This window comes from Vipera ursinii (assembly GCF_947247035.1).
Source record: "Vipera ursinii genome assembly, chromosome: 1".
NCBI lineage: Eukaryota > Metazoa > Chordata > Lepidosauria > Squamata > Viperidae > Vipera > Vipera ursinii.
In genome coordinates this window covers 328,910,165-328,935,539 of record NC_139512.1, presented here as the reverse complement: position 1 = coordinate 328,935,539, position 25,375 = coordinate 328,910,165, and the positions used below count along the sequence as shown (strand labels likewise).

General features: G+C 37.5%; 1 protein-coding gene across 1 annotated transcript in view; it reads right to left on the bottom strand.

The window, feature by feature from the left end:
- REL (REL proto-oncogene, NF-kB subunit) overlaps positions 1 to 25,375 on the bottom strand; it is a 46,380-nt gene that overhangs the window by 8,379 nt on the left and 12,626 nt on the right. The window contains exons 3-4 of the mRNA XM_083348437.1: positions 24,269 to 24,417; positions 14,643 to 14,734 (exon numbers count right to left, since the gene is read on the bottom strand). Of these exons, the coding sequence (XP_083204563.1) occupies positions 14,643 to 14,734; positions 24,269 to 24,417 (241 nt within the window). The remainder of the gene's footprint in view (positions 1 to 14,642; positions 14,735 to 24,268; positions 24,418 to 25,375) is intronic.

Genomic DNA, 25,375 nt, shown 5'->3' with positions numbered 1-25,375 from the left:
AGGCAGCTGGTGTTACTTAAGGAGGCATCAGCCCACTGCTCCACCAAGGCTCTATTATAATAGTTATATAGCTATTTAGAAATTGCAATGTTTTTGAAATACCAGATTTAAAAATTATTGAAAAGAAAGGGGAAAATTTGGATAGTTAACATTACAATACCTTGAGATAACAGGATATAAAAGAAAGAACTGGAGAAAACAAAAAATATAAAGACCTGCAAATAGAAGTAGAACAACTATGGCAAAAGAAAGCAAAGATAGTAATAGTAGTAATAGTAATAGTAACAGGCACCCTTGGTGCAATCCCAAAACATCTGAAGTATGAATGCCATTGGCATTGACAAAATCCCCATCAGTCATTTGCAAAGGCAGATTTATTTGGAACAGGTAAATCTTGTGACAATACATTTAAATAACAATATCTATCTATTCCAGGTCCTTGGGAAGCTCGATATGGACAAAAATAGCAAATTCAGTTTGAACATCTGGCTATGTGACCAACTATAATAATAAAAGTAGATTAAACCTATCTAGAAGTCATATCCTATTAATTAATTGTTAAATATACTGTAAACTGTAAAAGAGATAACCAGTAGTAGTCATACAATGAACCCCTATTTCAGAGCCCAGATGATGTCATTGCAAGAAGGTGGATCAAAATCCTAAACCTCATTCTCCCATGCAGTGGTGGGATTCAAATATGTGAACAACTGGTTCTCTGTGTGGATGCCGCTTCCGGAAGTCCATTCTGAGCCTGGGCAAAGAAAATTAGCTACCAGTTCTGCTGAACTGGTGCGAACTGGCTGAATCCCAGCAATGCTCCCATGGCATTTTTCTGAGATTGGTTTGAGATGATGGAAGTTGCAGTTGCTAGCCCAATGTTACAAAAAATCACTATCAGACTTGGGTCAGAATGGTAATCTGGTGGGTAAACTGGAAGCTTCTAATCCTATGGTAGAATTTAGCATCCTACCATAGGAGAGACAATTCACAATCTTTTATTCTTCCTGGGAGTTCTCACTGTCCTTAAGTTTTTGTTGCCAACTGTGGAATTACATTTTCAGCATCATATATAACCAATGTTCCCATTTATCTCTCAATTGCTATTTTGTTAGAGAAGGCAGCATGAATGAAATTTAAAATGGAAATGCCACCCACACTGTGGTGATAAACTCAAATGTTACAAAATAGTAAAATATTGCTTCCATCATAATTGCAGTCCTACTTACATACCACAAGGGATGTGGCACTTCTCCCACTATGGTTTTATACCTTACTGGAGGAGGAGGAAGAGGAGGAGGAGGAGGAGGAAGGAAGGAAACTATAGTACACACTGTGAATTGATAAGGGTAGCTGAAAGAGAAAGCATATAGATTCCACTGTGCTATAGCCACTGTGCAGCAGCTTATCTATCTTGGTTCTAAGATATTGGTGTTTCAAAATCAATTCTTTATGTACTGATTTTATAATCTTTACATAATTGTTCTTTACATATACACATTCAGGAAAGACATTTTATTTATTTCAAAAATAAATATTTCCATAGTTCATGGTACATTTAGAGGTGCTTTTATATAATCAGCTCCTAGTATAATTAGCCAATCTTTTGTATGATGAAAATAAAAATGCAAAAAACCCCAAAGATAATTACATACAAAAGATGGTAATACCAACCTAACAGACATACATTTAGAGTATTACATTTAGAGTATTACATTTAGAGTATCCTTTCCATGTTTCTTTGGAATATAACACAGCTTATGTCTAGGCAAAATTGTTGGGTAAGATTCTATGTATGTGTGTATTTGATGTAAGTTTGTGTTATGTAATGTTATAGTACACGTAAGTTGTAATATACATTCTGCACATGATGGAAATTTTTTCATTACATCCTTAATATGAATAATGATTTTTTTTTTTCAATCTGGAGTGCAAAAAGAGGAAGTGCATTGGTCTTGAGCTATTTTTAAAATCCATTTCCTATTACAAGTATAAAATAGAACACTGTAAATACTCATGTTTTCCTTTGCTACCATTCTGATAATATTGATAGGCACTTAACATGAACAAACTGAGTAACCTTTAAAAGCATTAAGGTAGGTCAGTGCTATTAATATATTTATGAAGACCCTGAATTTGAGATCATCTTCACCCCAGAGAAGAGTTAACAACAATATTATAAGCACAGGGAAAAATTCGGTGTGCAGTGCCCAAATTCTCCATCTTGTTTTTCTATGGCTCAAACCAGGCTTGCAGATCCCTTCAATGTTTTTTATATCAAACTAGACAGATAAATACTTAATCTCTTCACAGTTTACGATAAAATAAATGGACGCCAATCCACTAAAACAAAAGAGCAATTAAAACCAATAGACATAAAGCTAATAATAACAATAAGCAATTAACTAATACTTAAAAGCCAGTTTTAAAAAGTGTTTTCTAAATGCTAATAAAGATAGCCTGCCTCCCAGCACTGCAGGAAATGGATTTGTGTATATCATGTATACTTGCTACACGCCATGCCCCCCCCCCAAAGGCCAGGCCAGGTTATAAAGTAAATACATATTACTTCAATTAGTCACCCATTACATATTACTTCAATTAGTCACCCATTACAAAATATCCCGCCTGCATATATTAATTAATACTACAAGTATTCTCACGCCCAGAAACTTATAAATATGCATACAGTCCTGTACCTCCTCCTAGCAGAAAGAGCAAAGGAGGAAAAGAATAATGGGGTAAAAAGAAAAGGGGAACTGCTCTGGGAAGAAAATGAAAGAGAACTGAGGAACAACAAGGGGTGCTGATCAAAAGAGGGGAATTGGTAGTTGATAGGAAGGAAAAATGATAAAAGTTTCCTTGAAGTGTTACAAAAGGAAGCAAATTCTGTAGACAAACAGACCAACCCAAAAAGAAGCTAATCTTCAAAGGCATCCAGAGTATGATGGAATTTGTGGCGATTTGTATATCACGGGCGTCCCACACATTCTTTTATTGGTGAATGTAAAATGACCACCACCTCCATCTCTATTCACAGGCAATATATCACTGCTGTACATGTCTGTAGGGCAAAGCCTGGATGACTTAAGTCTACCCATGATTTGTGAAGGAAAGATCAGAAAGCCACATCTGATCTTGCACATTATATTCTCCAGGGGCAACTGCTGCACATTTCCTCCTTTTAAAAGGTGCTTCCTTTTCGAAGCAACTTTATAGGATGTTTTTCCAAAGGTCACAGTTCAAACAGGTGTTTCCGGTGTTTCAGCTAACAGTTCTTAACCGCTAGACTGTACTTTCTCGTTATCAAAACTTTTCATGTTAGTATCACCATGATTGTCAACATTTTTTGCTCTGGTCCATTGGAAGCAAGCCCAAGCATTAAGCAATTGAGAAGTTGACTTAAGAAGAAAGCATCAATGGTACAAACTCTGCATAACTCACCTCTGCATTTAATGCACATCTTAAGGAACATATCTTGTAAAACTGGTCATGGCAACATTAATTTATTTATCAATTGTATATAGCCACCTATCTCATGAAAAGGTGACTCTGGGCAATGTACAACAAGACTATAAAAAGTTAACATATTAAAAAATGTATTATTTAAACAAATTAAAAATCACAAGCCTAAAAGAGAACAACAGATGTTAACAACGTCAGTCCCCAGTATCTTACAGTATGTTATTACCTTTATCTCATTGTAATCTTATTGATACAATACTTTACCTTGAGATAACGTTTTCTTTGTACTTTCATTAGCTTTCACAAGGTATAAGCTTGGCTGGAAAAGGGGAGACGCAACCTTGACCACACTGCAGAAGCCCACATACTTTCTATAACATAGAGTGTGTGCAGCTAGGTAGATGATGTTGTATCCCTCCTCCTCTGTTGAGACAGGGCTGTTCAATTTTGACATAGATGGCCCTTTTGACCCTTCTTTCAAACCAGTGGTCCCCTCTGTCCAAAAAGTCCATAGAGGCCATCTATGTCAAAACTGAACCTCCTTCTCTCAACAGAGGGGGAGGGATATGACATCATCTATCTTCAATTTACAACACAGTCCTTTCAGCAGTTCCAAGGAAGTGCCACACCCATTTGCACTATTCAGATGACACAGATAAACCTCCAAGTGGCCTCAAGGACTCTCTAAAAGAATGCAGATGTCCAGGTGTCTGCAAGGAGTATAAATCCTTCCATTCCCCACCATCCAATCAGAGCTGAAGAAACTTCTTGGAAGAGAAGCAAAATGTCTTCAAAGAAAAACAAGAAAGCCCAGTTGCCTCCTGAAAAAGCATCATTGGGATAACTATGACCTGGAAGACTGAGAATCTCCACAGATATTTAGCCTTAATCTATATACTTGAGGAACACCAGGCAGTAGCAGCAGTGTGGAAACAATCATAAAATTGTATCAGTTCATCAAACTCTCTTGGTAGAATTTGAGTTTTCTTTCTTTGAGTTTGGGAGTGAAATTTGTAGATTGGAAGATGGGAATTGAGAAAAGATTAACATTTTCTAACTAATAAAAGGGTTTATTGCTCATTATCCAGCCATTAACACAGTTTGTCCCGGAAATCATTTCACACACAAAATAAAACCACAATAAAGAACAGGAAATTTTTGGAATTACTGAAAACTGCTTCCTTTCAGCTTCATTATAGTTAGGGGATGGGTTTTCTGGAGATAAATTGGATAGTAGTGGATGACTTTGTTGGGACTTTGATGGAGGTAGAACACTGATCCCTTTAGATATCTAGGCATTTGATACCCCTGGCCATGGTATCGTTTTGGTTTGCCTGTAAGAGTTGGAAACTGGTGCAACTATTTTCAGTGTTCAATTCCTACCTCAGTAAGCAGTTCCATGCAATGGTAATAGGGGAGAAGAGATCAGTCTGATAGTAACTCCCTTGTTGCCCCTTGAATTAGGGTTGCTGAAAAGGCAATGACTCATTTGCTGACTGGCATGAATCACTATGATCACTACATCTATTTTGAAGGTTCTTTATTGCTTATAACAAAAAGCTAGGTGCAGTTCAAAGTGTTAGTTTTGACTTATAGGGCTTTGTGCAGTTTAGCACCAAAGTAGCTGCAGAGTTTCCATAAGGTAAAGGTGGTAGAAATCAGAAAGGATTTTTTTAAGGCAACAATGCTCTAGAATAAGCTGTGTACCTTGATGATGGTCTTTTAGAAGCTAGTGAAATCTGACCATTTCTGGAGGACTTTTGGGGGATATCAATATGTTTCTGTTGTTTTTCACTTTATGAGTTTTTTTCCTGTTTAATGTTATTTAGGTTATTAGATATGTTTATTTTTCTTAGTGTGGATGTTTGATTGTTTCTTCCTTGGGCACTGTATTGTATCTTCTGTTATTGCAATCTACCAGGGGCCTGAATGATTTAGCAATATAAAAATTTAATCAATGCTACTATTGCTATGAACAATAAGAACAGATAAATAACAGATAAACAGATAAATAACAACAGATAATATGTGATAGGGATGAGTTGTCTATGGCTTCCAGTTGCATGTAGTTTTGGTCCCTGTTTTCTTAAAGTCCCCAGAGCACAAATTTTGCTATGTTACCAAAAGCTAGTAAATAATTAATAGCCCATTGTATCCAAATGGTCACTTTGCCTCAGTTTCTTGAAAGCTTTTTGCAATCGGTTAACATTTTTTCTTCCCATAAGTAGTCCTGCAGTTGCTGGGCAGGGTTGCTCAGCCAACACTCCAGGAGATGACCAGGAGACCTAACACCTAGCATGGTCCTTGCTGACCCAGGTGAAAAGCAATCTGGTGTAAGTTTTTTGTAAATTACATCTTATTATATTGTTTTGGGAGAATGACTCTTCATTTGACTCCTCTGATAAGACCTGTCCAATATGGTTGAACCTCTGACATAAGTCTCATCCTCCTTGGAGCATACAAACCCCAGAGCCATATTAGTATTTTATCTTTTATTTATTTCAATTCAAAACATTCACTATACAGTACCTAATTCTTCTGCCAAATGGGTGGGTTGGACTGAGAGAGTGACTGACCCAAAGCCAACCTGTTTTCATGTATAAGGTAGGACTAGAACTCACAGTCTCCTGGTTTCAAGGGCAGTACCTTAACCAATACCATCAAACTAGCTTAATTTAAAAAGTCTTAATTTCAAATGGTGTGAGTGTGCAGGGATGGAACTTAAATTGTGATTGGATAATTCTTTTCCACAATCTGTTCTCTCTGCTGCTTTTGTTTTGCAAAGCAAAACAAAGAATATTAAGGAGCCCTGCATGTGTTCACTTTCCTGTGCCAGACCATTTATGACAGTCTTTATCATACTTGTGCTTCCTGGTTGTCATGGTTCAAAATTAGAGAGACTTCATTTAATATTTTAAAGGTAATAACTAAAGCAATTATTTACTAAAATAATTTCTCTGCTGTATTTATTGCCACAGAAACTTTAACATAGTTTACAATAAAATCTATCAATTACCAACTAAAATAATGGTTTTATACATTGCAAATGATGAGAGTTGTAAAGGAGAATACTCTTTGTGCAATAAATCCTCAGATGAATTACTAACCAATGTTAATTGCAGTGACAGCTGCTGTCTATTATAATTGGTGTGATGCTGTGTAAGATGCTGAAACTACAGTGCCACAGCAAGCGGAGCTAGCTATTTCTCCCAACTTCCTCTTTTGAAAGAAAGGCCATTGAAGCAAAAACCACCACAGTTACGCAGCAATTAAATCCACTGAGAAATACAGTATTGTGAACTCATAATGGTCCAGAAGAATATTTTGCTGTCCTCCTCTGCAGAGACGCATGACTTCTATTGCTCTTTATAATAGATGATTCTTACTTTCCAACTAGGTACATGACTTCTACAACATGAAATCTAGCCTCAGAAATTTCAGGAATACCAGTTATTTGGACTTCAAAATGAAGCTTATTGGTAAGACAAACTTAATCAGTTTTTCCTTGTAGAGCAATCAAAATAAGTTACATGCAAAGGTACATTGAACAAACAACATCAATTTTTGTTTTATTTTAAAATCAGCCAAAATTCCAAAGTCATTTTAGTTCTTCATCAAATGTTCCATATTATTCTTTGGATGTTGCAAATAAAATAATCAAGTCATCTGTCAAAGCTCTTAGTTAAATAAGTCTCTTTTGTAATGTTTACACCCCTAATTTTGTTGTCTTGACTAATGTCTCTACTCAAACCTCTAAAATTTAAATAAACAACAGTGGTAACAAAGGACAGCCTTGCCTTGTGCATTTCTGAATTTCACATGGTTTGGTCAATTCACTTTAAAATTCAAGGATTTTAGGCCCCAACAGTGACCTCTCCACTTGGAATTCATGCCTAACATGGAACTGAACTCACCACACAGTAACACAGTCTTCTCCAGCCCGGACACCTTTCAGGTGTTGACTGGAAGATTCTCAGGCAGAATGAAATCTAATCTAAAGCCAACTCTGGAAAGAGGCAAACAGTGCAAAAGTAGCAACATTCTTTGTGTAGGTTAGTTCTACTGCATTACATAATATTTTAAGTTGGAAAACCACTTCTAACATATTAGAGATTCTGAATAAGAGCTTTTGATTGAAATATATAAAAAATAAAATGTTGGGGCTAATTTAATTTATTTTTAACTTTGTATATTGTGTTTTAACTGCCCTGTACACCGCCTCGAGTCCTCCGGGAGAAGGGCAGTATATAAATCCAAATAAAATAAATAAATAAATAAATAAATAAATAAAATAAATTGTAATAAAAATAAGCAAGTTCATGATATTTGTGATAATGTCAGACTTGAAAAGTGACTAAGTGCTGTATCTCATGATTCTACCTTTCTCAGCTCCATGACCACAGTGAGGAAACACCACCTACTTTCAATTCGCTCTATGTTCACACGTGGTCAGAAATATGAGCCCCTTTCTACCCATTAAACATTTTCTGTATCACCCACTCAATTACCGCCCCAAACACCAATCACATTTCCTCATCTACTTATACACTTCACCATGCTGTGACTCACAAAGTAAACAGTCACCTATACATAAAGTCCTCATTTGGATCCAGACTCCTACCTCTTTGCTGTCCTGCTATCTTCACATTTATTTACAAAACAAATATAGATTAGAAATCATGTTGCAAATAACAAAGGTCAAGTCAACTTCATACGATAGCTGCACACTTTCTCAAAGTTTATCATCTTTAATCAGAAAATACAGTCAGTAATTCAGAAGCTATTTTTACACAATGCCAATCATGCCAGATTTAATGTATCATAAGAACACTATGGGGTTCTACTGTATCATGAGAACTTGCCATGCAGTTAGAAGGAATAGTTTTAATAACAGCCCAGCATTTTTCTCTGAATTAAAATTCCATGTCATATGAACATCATATCTTTCACAAAACTGGGATAATTATCCTATTTTTGACTACTCAATCCTCCAAGCTTTCCAGCAGTTACAAAAGCCATAACAGAACATGTTGTCATAACCTTGGCAGACATTTAAACATGCCTAACTAGCACTGATGGCCTGCAGATGCCAACCTAGCCATGATCTCTCAGCATACACAACCAATAATAACTCAAAAATTTTTTAATTTTTTTTGAGGAAAAGAGCAGCTTCTCTCACCAAAACTCCAAAAACATTCACTTTCTCACATGCTCCCAAAAAAATTCTTCAGAAAGGGTTATTTGGGAGCACTTTCTGAATGTCTAGCATAGACTTTTGAGAATGCCTATGGTATCTGTTGCCTGTCTGCTAATATCCTGGAGTGTGGCTTGGGTCATTTTAGTGTACTTTTCTCATCTCCCTTTATTTTTCTGCCCTAGATTGCTTTGCACTTTGGGGCACTTTTGGCTAGGGACAACCATCTCCTTTGCTATGGCCTTTTGTCTTCAGTACTTGTATTTTTCTTGCAATGGTCTGAATATGTAAAATAAGGCTGGGTCTGGTAAAGGTTTTGCTCAGGACTACATGCCTTACTAAAGTCGCTCAATAATAAAATGTGGAATAATGACTAAAATTTAGTCATTTAGAGTTACGGTCAGAGATGTTTAGCTTGATAGAGCCCCTTTTATTTGGACCAATAAGACTCTGCCTGGTTAGAAAAATAACGTAAGAAGCAAGACTTGTTTTCCTTCTCCTACTTGGCCATTCTTTTTTTTTGCCTTGAATATTGTTATTTGGATTGAGGACTTGTTTTTTGTGTTCTCTTTTTCATATTAGCGCAGGATATTTTCCCAAATCCAGGTGCTTTGTATTATTTTTTTCAACTTCTCTAAATGTTTTACCTTTTTTTGTAGTTTTCTTAATTCTTTAAGACTGTACTATTTCTTATAGGCTTGCTTGGTTCAGAATTCTGCTCATTTACCTTACGATACTTTTAACTATCATCCCTTTTTGTTTTGTTGCCTAGTAATGCTTATAAATGCAATTAAAATCTAACCCTTAAACCCAATTCCTTTATATTTTTTTCTTTCTTTGATACTGTATAGAATCAAGATTAAAGAAGTATTAGCTAGTTTTAGGCTTTACTAGTGCAGGGTCTATAAAAGGAAACCTATGTTCATTTTAAAAATCTGTATGCCACTCCTTGGAAAAAAAATTATGCAGAATTCTCAAAGCCTTACTTAATCCAATTCTATAATTCTTATTGATTGAAATCCCAGATAGATGTGTTTATCCTTACTAACCATAACTGTTCAATGTTCTGATATTCTGAGCTGATCTGTTAAATTTTATTCCTGTGTGCTTATAGAGCGATGCTATACAGCTTTTCAATTAAATTTGGTTTAATTGTCATTCTCTGCAGGCTTTGCTTGAAGAATCAGTTTTTCTAGTTTCCAGAAATAAAAGATCTGATAAAATATAAGCTAAGAGAAGTATCATACAACTGTGAACAGTACCAGATGAAATCACTAAGCTCTAGGCCAAGATCACAATATAGATATGGTGAGCTAGTCTGTGCTTGCATCTCAAGATAATTTTATTTGCTGCTTAGCCAGAGCCTGATGGCACCCAATTTGTGTCCACAAATCATACTGAGCTTAGATGCAACCTTGCTTTAACAAACTTTGTGGTTTTAATAGTAGTACTGCTGAATTATCTATACCCTTAAATGCTACATCCCTTTGCCAATGATATGAAACAATGCTTAAGCCCATCAAAGAGAGTGTTTCTTTCTCATGACCACAACTTCCCCATGACGTATCAGTTTCAGTGGAATAACTGAACTGTGGGAGGATTACAGTGTGTGTCAAAGGTATCATTTTCATATAAACCTGAACTGAAGTTATTCAATGGCTTTCTGATATGGCTAAATAAAGATAGAACTGATCAGATATTAAATTACTGTATTAAACTTTGATCTTTAAACCATATACATGTACCCCCTCCCCACACACATTTCTCTTTTCATTCTTGCTTTTACTGTTCAGGGGTGCGCAGGTGGTAGCAAGGCACTCCGTGAGCACAGAAGGGCTGGGGGAAGATGCACAAAGATATGTGCTGGCCAGTGAGGCATGACACATACTCAAACACAGTGGGGGGGGGTGGCTGGCAAGGTATGGGCTGTGTGCAGTGGGACTGGGGGAGAATGTAGGATGGTGTGTGAGTGATTCTGAGGTATAGACTGAGTGCAGCAGGGCTGGGTGTGTATGTGAGGGTCTAACAAGTGGCTATTGAGGCATGGTGGGTCTGGCTGCTATCAGGTGGGGAAGGTGTACAAGGGTGCAAAAAGCCCTAGAGCTGCAGTGCACCAAGAAACCCCAAATCCATGGTGTCTCCCCACATGTAGCCTGGATGGTAAGCTCAGCAGAGGGAAGGCAAAGGAAAATGAAGGTTATTTCAGGAGAGGAGGGGTGTAGGGTTGGCAGTTGTAAATACAGACTGGGTCAAATTTTTATTACATGACTGCAGGGGTGCTGCAATGGTTGTAAGTTCAAGGACTGGTCACAAGTCCATTTATTTCAGCACCATCATAACTTCAAACAATCACTGAACAAATGGATACCCACATATTACTAGATACTTAGAGAAATGACTTGCTATAAGGCATTTGTATATGATCCACCGCGACTTGCTGTAAAGATCTATATTTTCACATGGTGAGTTGCATGGTTCACAAAGACTTATGAGTATAGCAATAGGTAAAAATAAAATTTATTCCCCCTAGTTTATTACTTGAGTTACATGTGGCCAATAGTATAATTCGTTCTGACTTTCATTATAGCGTACATTTTTATGGGTAGACTTAAATACTTTACTGGGTAAAATTTCAAAAATGTTTGAAAAGCAAATGATTAGGGAGTCTCAACCACTTCATGGATTACTGCCTTGTTGTGGCGAAGGGACTTGCGTAATTCAATGAAGCTATGAGCTATGCCGTGCAGGGCCACCCAAGACGGACAGGTCATAGCAGAGAGTTCTGACAAAATGTGATCTACTGGAGAAGGAAATGGCAACCCACTCCAGTATCATTGCCATGAAAACCCCATGGACAGTACCAAAAGGTAAAAATATATGATGCTGGAAGATGAGCCCCTCAGGTCCAATATGCTACTGGGAAAGAGCAGAGGGCTAGTACTAGTAGTGCCAGAAAGAATGAAACGACTGGGCCAAAGCCAAAAGGACGCTCAGCTGTGGATGTATCTGGTGGTGAAAGGAAAGTATGATGCTGTAAAGATTTTTTCTCCATAGGAACCTGGAATGTAAGATCCATGAATCAAGGCAAGCTGGACATGGTCAAACAAGAGATGACAAGACTGAACATCGACATCTTATGAATCAGTGAACTAAAATGGACAGGAATGGGTGAATTCAGATGACCATCAGGTATACTGCTGCGGGCAAGAATCCCTCAGAAGAAATGGAGTAGCCTTCATAGTCAATAAAAGAGTAGGAAAAGCAATACTGGGATACAATCCCCAAAATGACAGAATGATTTCAGTTTGAATCCAAGGCAAACCATTCAATATCACAGTAGTCCAAGTCTATGCCCCAACCACCGGGGCTGAAGAGGATGAAATTGACTGGTTCTATGAAGCCCTGCAGCACCTTATAGAACTAACACCAAAAAATGATGTCCTTATCATCATGGGGGATTGGAATGCTAAAGTAGGAAGCCAAAAGATAACCAGAATAACAGACAAGTTTGACCTTGGTGTACAGAATGAAGCAGAGCACAGGCTGATAGAATTTTGTTAAGAGAATATGATGGTCATAGCGAACACTCTTTTCCAACAACCCAAGAGACGGCTCTACACATGGACATCACCAGATGGTCAACACAGAAATCAGATTGACTATGTGCTCTGCAGCCAAAGATGGAGAAGTTCTATACAGTCAGTAAAAACAAGACCAGGAGCTGACTGTGGCTCAGACCATGAGCTTCTCGTTGCAAAATTTAGGCTTAAACTGAAGAAAGTAGGGAAAAGCACTAGGCCACTCAGGTATGAACTAAATCATATCCCTGATGAATATACAGTAGAGGTAACAAATAGATTTAAGGAATTAGATCTGATAGACAGAGTGCCTGAAGAACTATGGATGGAGGTTCACAACATTGTACAAGAAGTAGCAACTAAAACCATCCCAAAGAAAAAGAAATGCAAGAAAGCAAAATGGCTGTCTGAGGAAGCTTTGCAAATAGCTGAGGACTGGAGGGGAGTGAAAGACAAGGGAGAAAAAGAAAGATACGCCCAATTGAATGCAGAATTCCAGAGAATAGCTAGAAGAGATAAGAATGCCTTCTTAAATGAACAGTGCAAAGAAATGGAAGAAAACAATAGAATAGGGAGGACCAGAGATCTTTTCAAGAAAATTGGAGAGATGAAGGGAATATTTCATGCAAAAATGGGCATGAAAAAGGACCAAAATGGCAGGGACCTAACAGAGGCAGAAGAGATTAAGAAGAGGTGGCAAAATTACACAGAAGAACTATACAAGAACGAGCTTAACGTCCCTGATAACCACGATGAGGTGGTCACTGACCTCAAGCCATACAGCCTAGAATGTGAACTGAAATGGGCCTTAGGAAAGCTGAGCAACAACAAAGCTAGTGGAGGTGAAACTATTCCAGCTGAGCTATTCAAAATCTTAAAAGACAATGCAGTAAAAGTGCTACACTCAATTTGCCAGCAAATTTGGAAAACTCAACAGTGGCCACAGGATTGGAAAAGATCAGTTTACATTCCAATTCCAAAGAAAGGCAGTGCCAAAGAATGTTCAAACTATCGCACCATTGCACTCATTTCACATGCTAGTAAAGTTATGCTTAAAATCCTACAAGCTAGACTCCAGCAGTATGTGGATTGAGAACTACCAGAAGTACAGGCAGGATTTTGAAGAGGCAGAGGAAGTAGAGATCAAATTGCCAACATACACTGGATCATGGAGAAAGCTAGGGAGTTCCAGAAAAACATCTACTTCTGCTTCATTGACTATGCTAAAGCATTTGATTGTGTGGATCACAACAAACTGTGGCAAGTTCTTAGAGAGATGGGAGTACCAGACCATCTTATTTGTCTCTTGAGAAACCTATATGCAGGTCAAGAAGCAACAGTGAGAACTGGACACAGAACCACCGATTGGTTCAAAATTGGGAAAGGAGTCCAGCAAGGCTGTATACTGTCACCCTGCCTATTTAACTTATATGCTCCTGGGGAGGAAAGCCATGGTTGTAAGCTCAAGGACTGGTCACAAGTCCATTTATTTCAGTACCATCATAACTTCAAACAATCACTGAACAAATGGATGTTGAGAACTACCCACATATTACTAGATACTTAGAGAAATGACTTGCTATAAGGCATTTGTATATGATCCACCATGACTTGCTGTAAAGATCTATATTTTCACATGGTGAGTTGCATGGTTCACAAAGACTTATGAGTATAGCAATAGGTAAAAATAAAATTTATTCCGGCCCTCTCAGTTCCTGGCAAATAGCTGGGGAAGAAATGGAGGTAGTGACAGATTTTATTTTCCTGGGCTCCAAGATCACCACAGATGGGGACTGCAGCCAAGAAATTAAAAGACGCTTGCTCCTGGGGAGGAAAGCCATGGCAAATCTAGACAGCACACTAAAAAGCAGAGACATCACCCTGGCAATAAAAGTGCGTATAGTCAAGGCTATGGTCTTCCCAGTTGCAATGTATGGGTGTGAAAGTTGGACCATAAGAAAGGCTGAGTCCCAAAGAATTGAAGCCTTTGAACTATGGTGCTGGAGAAGACTCCTGCGAGTCCCTTGGACTGCAAGGCTATCAAACCGGTCAGTCTTAGAGGAGATCAACCCTGACTGCTCTTTAGAAGGCCAGATCCTGAAGCTAAAACTCAAATACTTTGGCCATCTAATGAGAAGGAAGGACTCACTGGAGAAGAGCCTAATGCTGGGAAAGGTTGAGGACAAGAGAAGAAGGGGACGACAGAGAATGAGGTGGCTGGATGGAGTCACTGAAGCAGTAGGTGTGAGCCTAAATGGACTCCAGAAGATGGTAGAGGACAGGAAGGCCTAGAGGAATGTTGTCCATGGGGTCGCGATGGGTCAGACATGACTTTGCAACTAACAACAACAACAACAGGGAGTCTCAACAGTCATTAATGCAATTAATAATCAGTGGTTACTTACCATTGAATGGATTGATCTTCTTAGCAATTCGTGAAATGATGGATTCCTTGAGTTCTCTCTTTTTCACACACTGAATGCCCAGATTCTGAAAACTATAGCATATACATTTGAGAGTTAGATGCTTAAAATAAATATAAGAATGATACAACTATAGGGACTCTACCATAATGGTAGCAAAATGAATCATTGTGGAATTTTAATTCTGACAAATACTTTATATTAAAAAGATTTTATGAGATCCTGCATAAAACTAAGATAGATGTCATGATAGTAATTTGCTTTTTATTACCCACTTTCAAACATCTAAATGCCACAGGGAAAGAGACGCATAATTTTCCTTTTTAAATAAGTGACAAAGAACAAGAACCAACGCAGCCATAACAACAGCTATACTAAATTATATCAAAAGTCCATCTAGTAAAGGATAGGAGAGTAAACATCTGTTTGTGATAAAAATCAGCAAAAGCCCTCAAAAAGCATTTGAGATTAAAGTGTCTCACTCAAAATATTTATTTATACAGCCAGCCATTACACAAGAAGTGATTCTGGGCAGTGTATAACTAAGATATAAATAATAAACATGTCAAACATAGTCATATTAAACACACACAAGATTCAATCACCAAGGGAGCCACCTGAAAATCTCATCAGTCCCCTGACTCCCCCATATCTTGAGGAACTTCTGGAAAATAAGAAGGAGTTGGCTTCGGGGGTGGGGGGGGTTAGGGTGGGACAGGCAGATGTGATCAGGAAGAGATGGTCCCTCAGATAATCCAGCCTCAAAGGTTTTAAAGATCAAACTCAGCACCACAAATTAGCCTGATTTTCTGGAAGAATCAGATGGGCTGTGAAGAGGAAAACGCTCAGGTGTGTTGCATAAAATCAAATGCCCATGTCTCCTTATGTCAGGGGTCTTCAAACTTGGCCCTTTTATGACTTGTGGACTTCAACTCCCAGAATTCCTCAGCCAGGCATGATGGCTGAGGAATTCTGGGAGTTGAAGTCCACAAGTCATAAAAGGGCCAAGTTTGAGACCCCTGCCTTATGTGAACCCCACCAAGCCCTTACATTCTTTAGGAAGAAAAACTTAAGAAATAAAATGAAACTGGCATTTGGCAGCATATCATTTACTTAATGAAAAGGCATGCTTTTCTTTTCTTTCTTTCCACTGTTTTGTTCAAAACCCAAATATTGACTTGTAGATATACTGTATGTAGTTCTTATTTAGTGACCATAAGTAGGACTAACAATTTGGTTGATGTGAAATTATGACTGTGCTTATAATTGTACTTCATTCTTTTTTTTTCTTTACAGACCTGTAAAGGTCATAAATGTCAGGATTGGTTGTAAAGTTACTTTTTCATCATTGTTATAATTGTGAATGGTAACTAAACAAGACAGTTACTAAACAAGGACTACCTGTAATTTCTTTTGCAGCTTGGGATAGTAAAAACTGAATGACCACTGCCACCATTCCAAGTTATTTATATTTTCCCCCAGGGTCAATGAAATTTGTAAAGTAATTCTCACCATTCTATGTGGAAGAAAGCACAAAAGTATTGGTACAATGCAAACATGTCTTTCAATTTCTGAATGCAATAAGTCAGGGGAAACAGATGTCTTCCGTTCATAAAGCATCTGCTCCACTGATCCCTTTCCAGGACCACACCTTCCACGATATGACTATTGTACAGAAGGTAAAAGACAAGTTGCCAGTGGGAATGTGAAAAAATTCTCAATCATAATGCAGCAACTGACTGGGTTTGGGCATTCCCAAAACTTAGCTTCCTGAGTGGAGTTATTTTACCTCACTGTCACTTTGGCTGGTGTTGGCCTAAGGTTATGACCATCACACCACCTCCATCGACATGTAATCACAATTTGGGTGCTTAGCAACCAGCTCACATTTATAATACTTGCAGTGTCTTGCGGTCATGTGAACCCAATTTGTAACCATTTGACTTACAACAAGCAAAAATACTGTAAAATGCAGATTAGGAATCCAAGTCAAAATAAGCAAGAAAATGGTAAGAGAATACCAATCTGCTCTAGATGAGTTCAAAACAATAGGATCAGATGGTTTACACCAGAGGGAATTGGCAAATGTGATCTAGAAACATTGAACCATATTTTTCAAGGACCCTGGACTACTGGGCAACTACCAGATGACTAGAAAAGGATTGATGTAGTTTCCATCTTCAAAAAAGGGAAAAAATGGATCCAGGAAACTACAAACCTAGCAGCCTGACATTAATACCTGGGAAGATTCCGGAAAAAGATAATCAAACAACAAATCTGTGAACACTTAAAAGCAAACAAAGTCATAAACAGAAGCCAAAATGGGTTTGTCAAAAAACAGATCATGCCAGACAATCTTACTGCAATCTTTGACAATGTGACAAAATTGGTGGACCGGAGAAATACTGTGGATATAATTTATTTTGGCTTCAGTAAGGCATTTGATAAAGAAGACCACAACCTACTAATTGATATGATAGAAAAATGTGGCTTAGACAGCATCACCATCAGATGGATTCATATCTGACTGGCCAGCCACATTCAACGTGTAGTTCTTAATGGAGCTGCAGCTACATGGAGGGAATTATGCAGTGGGGTGCCCCAAGGCTCTGTCTTAGGCCCAGTACTCTTCAATAACTTCATCAATGATTTAGATGAGGGGATATATGGGGATCTCATCAAATTTGCAGATGCACCAAGCTGCCAGGAATAGCCAACACTCCAGAAGATAGGCTCAAGATACAGAAGGATCTTGACAGACTTGAGCATTGGGCCCCATCTAACAAAATGAAATTCAGTGGTGAGAAAAGTAATGCTCTACATTTAGGCAAGGAAAATCAAATGCACAGCTAACAGAATTTCATTTTTAAAGTGTGCCAGTATGCCCAGAGTAAAAAATGACAATAAAGGTTATCTATCTAGAATAGGTGGTAACTGGCTCAATAATAGTAACAGCAATTTAAAAGGACAATCACTTAAATGTTAGCCAGCATTGTGCTGCAACTTCCAAAAAAGCTAACACAGCCCTAGGCTGCATTAACTGAGGGATGGAATCAAATATTTCATAATGCCTTGGTAAGGCCATACTTGGAATATTGCATCCAGTTTTGGTCACACAATATAAAAAAGATGTTGAGATTCTAGAAAGAGTACAGAGATGAGTAACAAAGATGAATAGGGGACTGGAGGCTAAAACATATGAAGAATGGTTGCAAGAATTGGGTTTGTCTACTGTAGTTTAATCAAAGGAAGGACTAGGGGTGACATGATAGCAGTTCCAATATCTAAGAGACTCTCACGAAAAAGGGGGGTGTCATCTTATTCTTCAAAGCACCAGAAGATAGACAAAAAAGCAATGGATGGAAACTAATCAAGGAGAGAACCAGCCTAGAACTAACGAGAAATTTCCTGACAGTTAGCAATAGCACTTAAACTTATATACTACTTCATATGCTTTACAGCCCTCTGTAAGCCGTTTACTGAGTCAGCATATTGCCCCCAACAATCTGAGTCCTCATTTTACTGACCTTGGAATCTTGAGCCATTCAGAATCGAACTCCTTGAATGAGCAGTGTGTTAGCCTGCAGTACTGCATTCTAACCACTGTGCCACCATAGCTAGAGCAATTAACCAGTGGAATGACTTCTCTCCAGAAGTTGTGGGCACTCAACACCGGAGGTTTTAAAGAAGAAATTGGACAGCTATTTGTCTGAAATGTATATGCTTTCTTGCTTGAGCAGGAGATTGGACTAGAAGATCTCCTAGGTCCTTTTCAACTCTGTTTTTCTATTTTTCTGTTCATCTGGAAAGCCAGATTTGCTTAACAGCCACATAATTCACTTAATGGCCATATGATTTGCTTAATGATCACAATAAAAATAGTTCTAAAATTGGTCCAGTATATTTAGCAACTGCACTGCTTAGCACCGAAATTCTGGTCCCAGTTGTCATAGTTGAGGACTACCTGTAGAACTGGTCTGAACATCATGGGAATTTTAATTCAACAGGAGTAATGGGTCCCAGATTTTTAGTGTATTATTTAAATTAGCAGATTTTAGGTTGTGGTATAATGAATTGTTTGGGCTAATCTGAGAATACAAATAGACAAACAAATAAATACAATGAGAGTTTTAGTAGTATACACTGAAAAATATACTTTTGGGGGATCCTTGAGGCAGATTAATATATAATCTAAATAGACTGGATGCTGGTTTGAAAATAGAGATATCAAGTGTTTAAAGACAGCTGTATTTAATTAGCATGTGTACTTGATTCAATTAAATATTAAATATTAACATATTGTCATCATCTGAAAACAATGTTTTCAAGCAGCACAAATATATATTTTGCCAATATCAAGAAAACAAACAATGGATCATCAAATGAATTAACCTAGATTTCTCACTTGAGACACAATACGCAGACTCAAATTATCCTACTTGTGATACATAATGCAAATATATAGCTATCTGAATAAATCTATAATGTTGGAAAAGGTAAAAGGAAACAGCCATAACAGTGGAAGACTTTAAAGAACAGGTTGGGAAAAGATCCTCCTGGAGAAAATCTACGTGGTCAATAAAATTTGATACTGACTTTATGGGACATAATCAAAATTTTACTTAACAAGAACTTACTTTTTCAGAGACAATGCTATCTTTCACATTTCTCTTTTCTATCTTAGTAACATTGCAGAATAGCCTCTTAAAAAACACCCTTCAATTACACACATACGGTATATTTAAATTGTTCTTCAATTAGATGATTCATCTTCTGATTAAAGAGAAAGAGGCTACATTATTATACATATCTGCCTGGGAGTAAATTCCAGGAACATTACTGGATGCATACAGGTAGAAGTAAGTGGTAAAATTTACCAAAAGCCAGAGATTTGGCTGATTGAGACTGAATTCAATATTTCATTGTTTGAATATGCAGTGAGCAAAGCAGGTTCTTAATAGATATGTAGAGGATTACACCATAAAAACCTTCAATCCCTAAAATTTGTATTTCGTGCATATTTGTTTAGGAGAAAGTCCCCTATAATTTGATGAAACTTCTTTTCTAAAATAAGCATCCATAGAATTGCAGTTCTGGATTTTAGATACCTCTCCTCATTTTAAGAGGAAAAAGGAACATTATCATAGTAGGTCTAGAGAGGTATGGTATTTTATATATTTCCACAGAGAGAAGTATATTTCTCCTCTAAGTTTCTAACAAAGAGTGTAGCTGTTCATTTATCACCAGGAATCCCTGATTTTTTCTTAACCCCCCCAACACCAAGAATTAGTTCAAATTTGTTTTTTTTCTGGCAGAAGGGGAGGAGCCATTTTGAATCATGTGGTCATGAGAAAAAGTTATAATGCTTGAACAATGGAAAAATATGTGGAATAAAGGATTTAAATTTACATTAAATTATAATTTAAAAGAAAATTTTTACAAGATGATGTACCATTGGTACTTAACATCAGACAAGTTATCAAAAATGTATAAAGGTATTTCAAATAAATGTTGGAAATGTAAAGGTAAAGAGGGGACTTTTTACCATTTATGGTGGACGTGTGATAAAACAAGAAAATATTGGAGTAGGATTCATATATTAAAACAGAAAATTCTTAAAGTAAATATAGAAAGAAAACCAGAGACTTTTCTCTTGGGGCTAATGGACAAAGACCTGGAAAAAAATATATGGAACTTTGATGTTATATATGTTGACAGCAGCAAGATTACTCTATGCTCAGAAATAGAAGACTACATTGATTCCTACAATGGAGGAATGGTTACAAAAAGTGATGGAGCTAGCAGAGATGGCTAAACTGTCTGTACCAATTAAAGAAAAAATATGAATACGTTTATTGCTACGTGGACACCACTTCTAGACTTTGTGTTTGAGGTGGAAAAAAATGAAATTTTGATTTTGGGTTTTTACCAATTAGATAGACTTGATGTTATTAAAATGGCTTGTTTATATTATTTTGTATAAGTAAAAAGTTGAGTTTTGAAGCTGATATTCTGTTGCATCAAAGGAAGTCAGAAGTCAATGCCTTTTTTTCTTTTTTTCCTCCCTTACCTCACTTCTCTATTCCCTTTTTCCTTCCCCATCTTTTCCGCTATTTACTTTTGTATTTCCATTGTATCGTATATTATAAACTAATAAAACATTAGAAAACATGAGAAAAAGTTACTATAGCCAGGCCACTTGTTGAGATTCTGAATAGTAGCAACAATAGCATCAGCTTCCTAATTTGCATGTAATGGTATCAGGTCACAAGGCAGCTTCTTTAAGGGACTCTCCCCACCTACTCCAGCAAGCTGATTCTTTCCCACATGGAAAACCCATGACATCACTTCAGCCCAGGGAAGATGCAAAATAGGAATTAATACCAGATAATTGCTATATGAGAAATTAGAACAGATTACAGAAGAGCCAAAGTCTTGCACACAGGCTCCCCAAGTGCTGATATTCCTGAGGATTGGTAAATGTCATTTTGCCTGGAGATACAGCAAAAGAAGTCCCTCAGAGCAAATGATTTATAAACATCTGATTAATCTACCACAAGAGATACATTTGTATACTCAGAAACAAATCCCAGATTGTTCAATTCTAGAAGTGTGATTTCAATTCTGCCTTAGTGTTCCACAACTTTACACAACTTTCCTTTCATCCCATGTACATTTGAACACAAGGGGAAAAAAGTAAACAACCACTAGTGATGTTTGTGATATCTCTGAGTAAAACTTTTTATTAATAACACACTTGAGTAAACATTTAGAACAGCAGTAACAAATGCCATACCACTGGGCTGCAATCTACACAGAAGGCCCTGCATTGTTCATATTTATGAGTGCCTTGGATGAGGGGTTTAAAAACACAATGATCAAGTTTGCCGACAGTACAAAGGCAGGAGGAAAAGTCAGCACCTCAGAAAAAGTATTAGTATTCAGGAGGATTATGATGAGCTGAAAAAATGAGTAGAAACCAACAAGATTTCAACAGGAAGAAATACAAAGTCCTTCATTTGGATAATAAAATCTAAGACATGAATAGACAATCTTACAGAGCAACTATATACAGTATGGCAGAAAGTTCTGAGAATTTTGGTGGATCAAAAGGAAGATATGAACAATATGATTCACTGTGAAAAAATGAATGCAATTCAAGATAACATCAACCGAAGTACAGAGGTCAGGATGAAGAGGAGTCATTATTTATACTGTAATTGGTATTGGTCAGACCAACCTACAATATTGTATCCAGTACTGGGCTTGGCACCTTTACGAAGGGCACTGGCAAACTGGAACATGTCCAAAGGATAGCAACCAAGATAATAAGATGCCTAGAGTTAAAAAGGGACGCGGTGGCTCAGTGGGTTAGGACACTGAGCTTGTCGATCAGAAGGTCGGCAGTTTGGTGGGTCGAATCCCGAGTGCCGCGTAGCAGAGTGAGTGACTGTTACTCGTCCCAGCTTCTGCCCACCTAGCAGTTCGAAAGCACGTAAAAATGCAAGTAGAAAAATAGGGACCACTACGGTGGGAAGGTAACAGCGTTCCGTGCGCCTTTGGCATCTAGTTATGCCGGCCACATGACCACGGAGACGTCCTTGGACAAGCGCTGGCTCTTCGGCTTTGAAATGGAGATAGCACCGGCCCCTAGAGTCGGAAACGACTAGCACGCATGTGCGGGGGAACCTTTACCTTTACCTTAGAGTTAAAAAAAACTTATGAGAAATAGTCTGAGGCACTGGATATGTTTAGCTTAAAGAAGAGAAGACCATAGGGAGCTATGACAGCTGCTTTCAAGTATCTGAAGGGCTACCAAACAGAAGATAAGAAAGAATGGGTTTAAATGTGAAGAAAGAAGATTTCATTTGGGCATTAGAAATAATTTTCTAATGAGAAACTGTTCAGCAGTGGAACGTGTTGCCTCAGAAGATGATAGAATTGCCTTTGCTATAAGTATTTAAACATGGATAGCCATCAAGTAGAAACAAAGTAATTGTGGATTGCAGTACTGCCAGGAGTTAAACTAAATAACCCCCAAGATCTCTTCTAACCCTTCCAATCTATTATTAGTCCTTCAGCTTTTGAAGAATAAGCTTTCTTCACTTTTCTCTTCCTATTATGAGAAAAAACTTCAAAAGTTGCTGTTTCAGATGCATTCGGCAACCTGGGTTGATGCTTAGAGTATACCATCCTTTCTATATTTCTCTACTGGGAAGGGGCAGGAGGGAGTGAAATAGAAACCTTTTCCTCCCTGGCCACCAAGGAAGTACAGCAGTCTTCAAATATATTGCTTTTCCCCCCTCCTCTGGCGGTATGAGTACGTTGAGGCTAAAGGTATCCTTCTCATTAAGCATAAAGGAACATAAAGAAGATTGTAAAGGAGCAACATGAGGGAAGGCCACCAATCAAGTGGGAATGTACATCAACTTGGGTGATCTCAAGGCTGGATGGTTCTTACACTTGACTTTGGGCAACAACATTGCAAAAGGTTTTCCTCCGGAATAAATTTATTTTTTTAAAAAAGCTGATTGTAATTGGGGACCCCAATGTCTACTTTAGTATACCACTTTTAAAATAACAACAACTCTGTGGTTCCAGTGTCTGTACTCTTTCTCTTACATAAAATCAAACATATTTAAATATCATGAGCAAATACTATATTATATATAAATATTGTAAGAAAACGCACAAAAATGAAAAAAAACCCAAGATATTTCAGGCAGGATATTTCAGCCTTTGCATATAAGTACAACCGAATCGTAAAAGTTAGCCTCAAGACACAGGCATACTTTAAGTCTGCCAAACTTTGGGATGTTTGTTAATTTTCTCCAACTGGAGAAATAGAAGTTAATAGTAATTAAATAAGTATTTATTAAGAAATCAAGGAAAGAAAAGGGCTGCAATACTTCAACTAGTACTCAGTTCCCCATGGATAAAAAGGTAAAGGTAAAGGTTCCCCCGCACATGCGTGCTAGTTGTTTCCAACTCTAGGGGCCGGTGCTCATCTCCGTTTCAAAGCCGAAGAGCCAGCGCTTGTCTGAGGACGTCTCCGTGGTCATGTGGCCGGCATGACTAGACACCAAAGGCGCACGAAAAGCTGTTACCTTCCCACCGTAGTGGTCCCTATTTTTCTACTTGCATTTTTACGTGCTTTCGAACTGCTAGGTGGGCAGAAGCTGGGACGAGTAACAGGTGCTCACTCTGTTACGCGGCACTCGGGATTTGACTCACCAAACTGCCAACCTTCTGATCGACAAGCTCAGCATCCTAACCACCGTGTCCCTACTTCCCCATGGATATCTTTACTTAAAACAGGGCTACAAAAAGTGTGTTCCATCAGCATTCTTTCTGAAATCCTCAGAACTGTGGAATAAAAGTTTTGCACATTTTAAAACATTTTTTGAATTTTGGGAGTGAGTTAGGAAACAATATGGGGCTTTCCTATGCCTTGAAGAAAGTTGAAGTTTGTATCTCACCTTCCAAATGGGTATTGATCTTGCCTATTGTTATGGAACCACTCAATATAACATGTAAGAACTTACAACAATTCTCACATTGAAAAAAAATGTTAGTTCTGTTTCATATAACAACACCCACTTACTTACCTCAAAACTCTACGCTCTGGCCCAAATTCAGCTTCATAGTAACCATTTTCACAATCCTTTCCAACCAACTGGTGAGGATGCGGCCTATAGGGTTCATTCTTAGTTACCAATGTTATTCTGATTTTTACTTTCCCAAAGTAGTTCAGGATCTAAAAAGAAATGAAACACAAAGCATAAGTATAGTGATATAATTAAGCTCATAGGATTAAATGTCACACTTTCTCAGAATCCTTCTGGGTCTACAGACCCTAGCTTTGTATCTGCTGAGTTAATTCTTGTTGCCACCACCTATTTTGATAATATTCTTGCTAATGATGGTTTACAAGAAGGACAATGCTTCCATAGTTTATATGTTTTGCTACCAGATATAAAAGATAAAAAATTGAAATAAATTCTAGAACATCAAGTCCTGACTTTATAACTTTGAATGATATGCATTCGGAAATAAGTCCCATTCTTTGTGGGGAGTTAGATCACTCAATTTCACAAAAGAGAAAGAAAATCAAACTTTAGCTTAAAATGAAAAGAGATAATGTAACAATTCATTTTTTACAATGTTCCACAATGGTGGAACATAAAAACATTAAGGCTTCCCAAATCTTAGAAGTAGAAGTGATTACAATAGAAAACTATATAGGGAAAGAAATAACATTCTGGACAGATTTCAAAATGATGTCAATCTGCTTTTACTTACAAGTAAATATCTGATGTAAACAAGTATCAGTGTGCATAAAGCATACAGGGACTGTGCTTGTGGAGAGACAGTAATGACTTGAGAGAAAATACGATAGAAGTTTGCAAATATATGAAGAGGTGTCATATACAGTGTAAACTCAGAATGCAAGACATAATATAATGGCTTTAAGTTAAGGAAAGCAAAAGTACTGAATGCTAATACAATTAACAAGTGAAATAATGGGCTCCCTTTATCTGGATGTGCTCAAATGAAACACTTTGATCAGGTATCCTGCATTGACCAAGAAATACAGTCACACTTAATATTTTAATGACCTGTTTCAATTCTATGATTCTAAGATCTTCCATATTTTCCAAAATCCTACAACCTTTTAATTTCAATGTTGAGCCAAACAATGTAGTTTGCTTAAT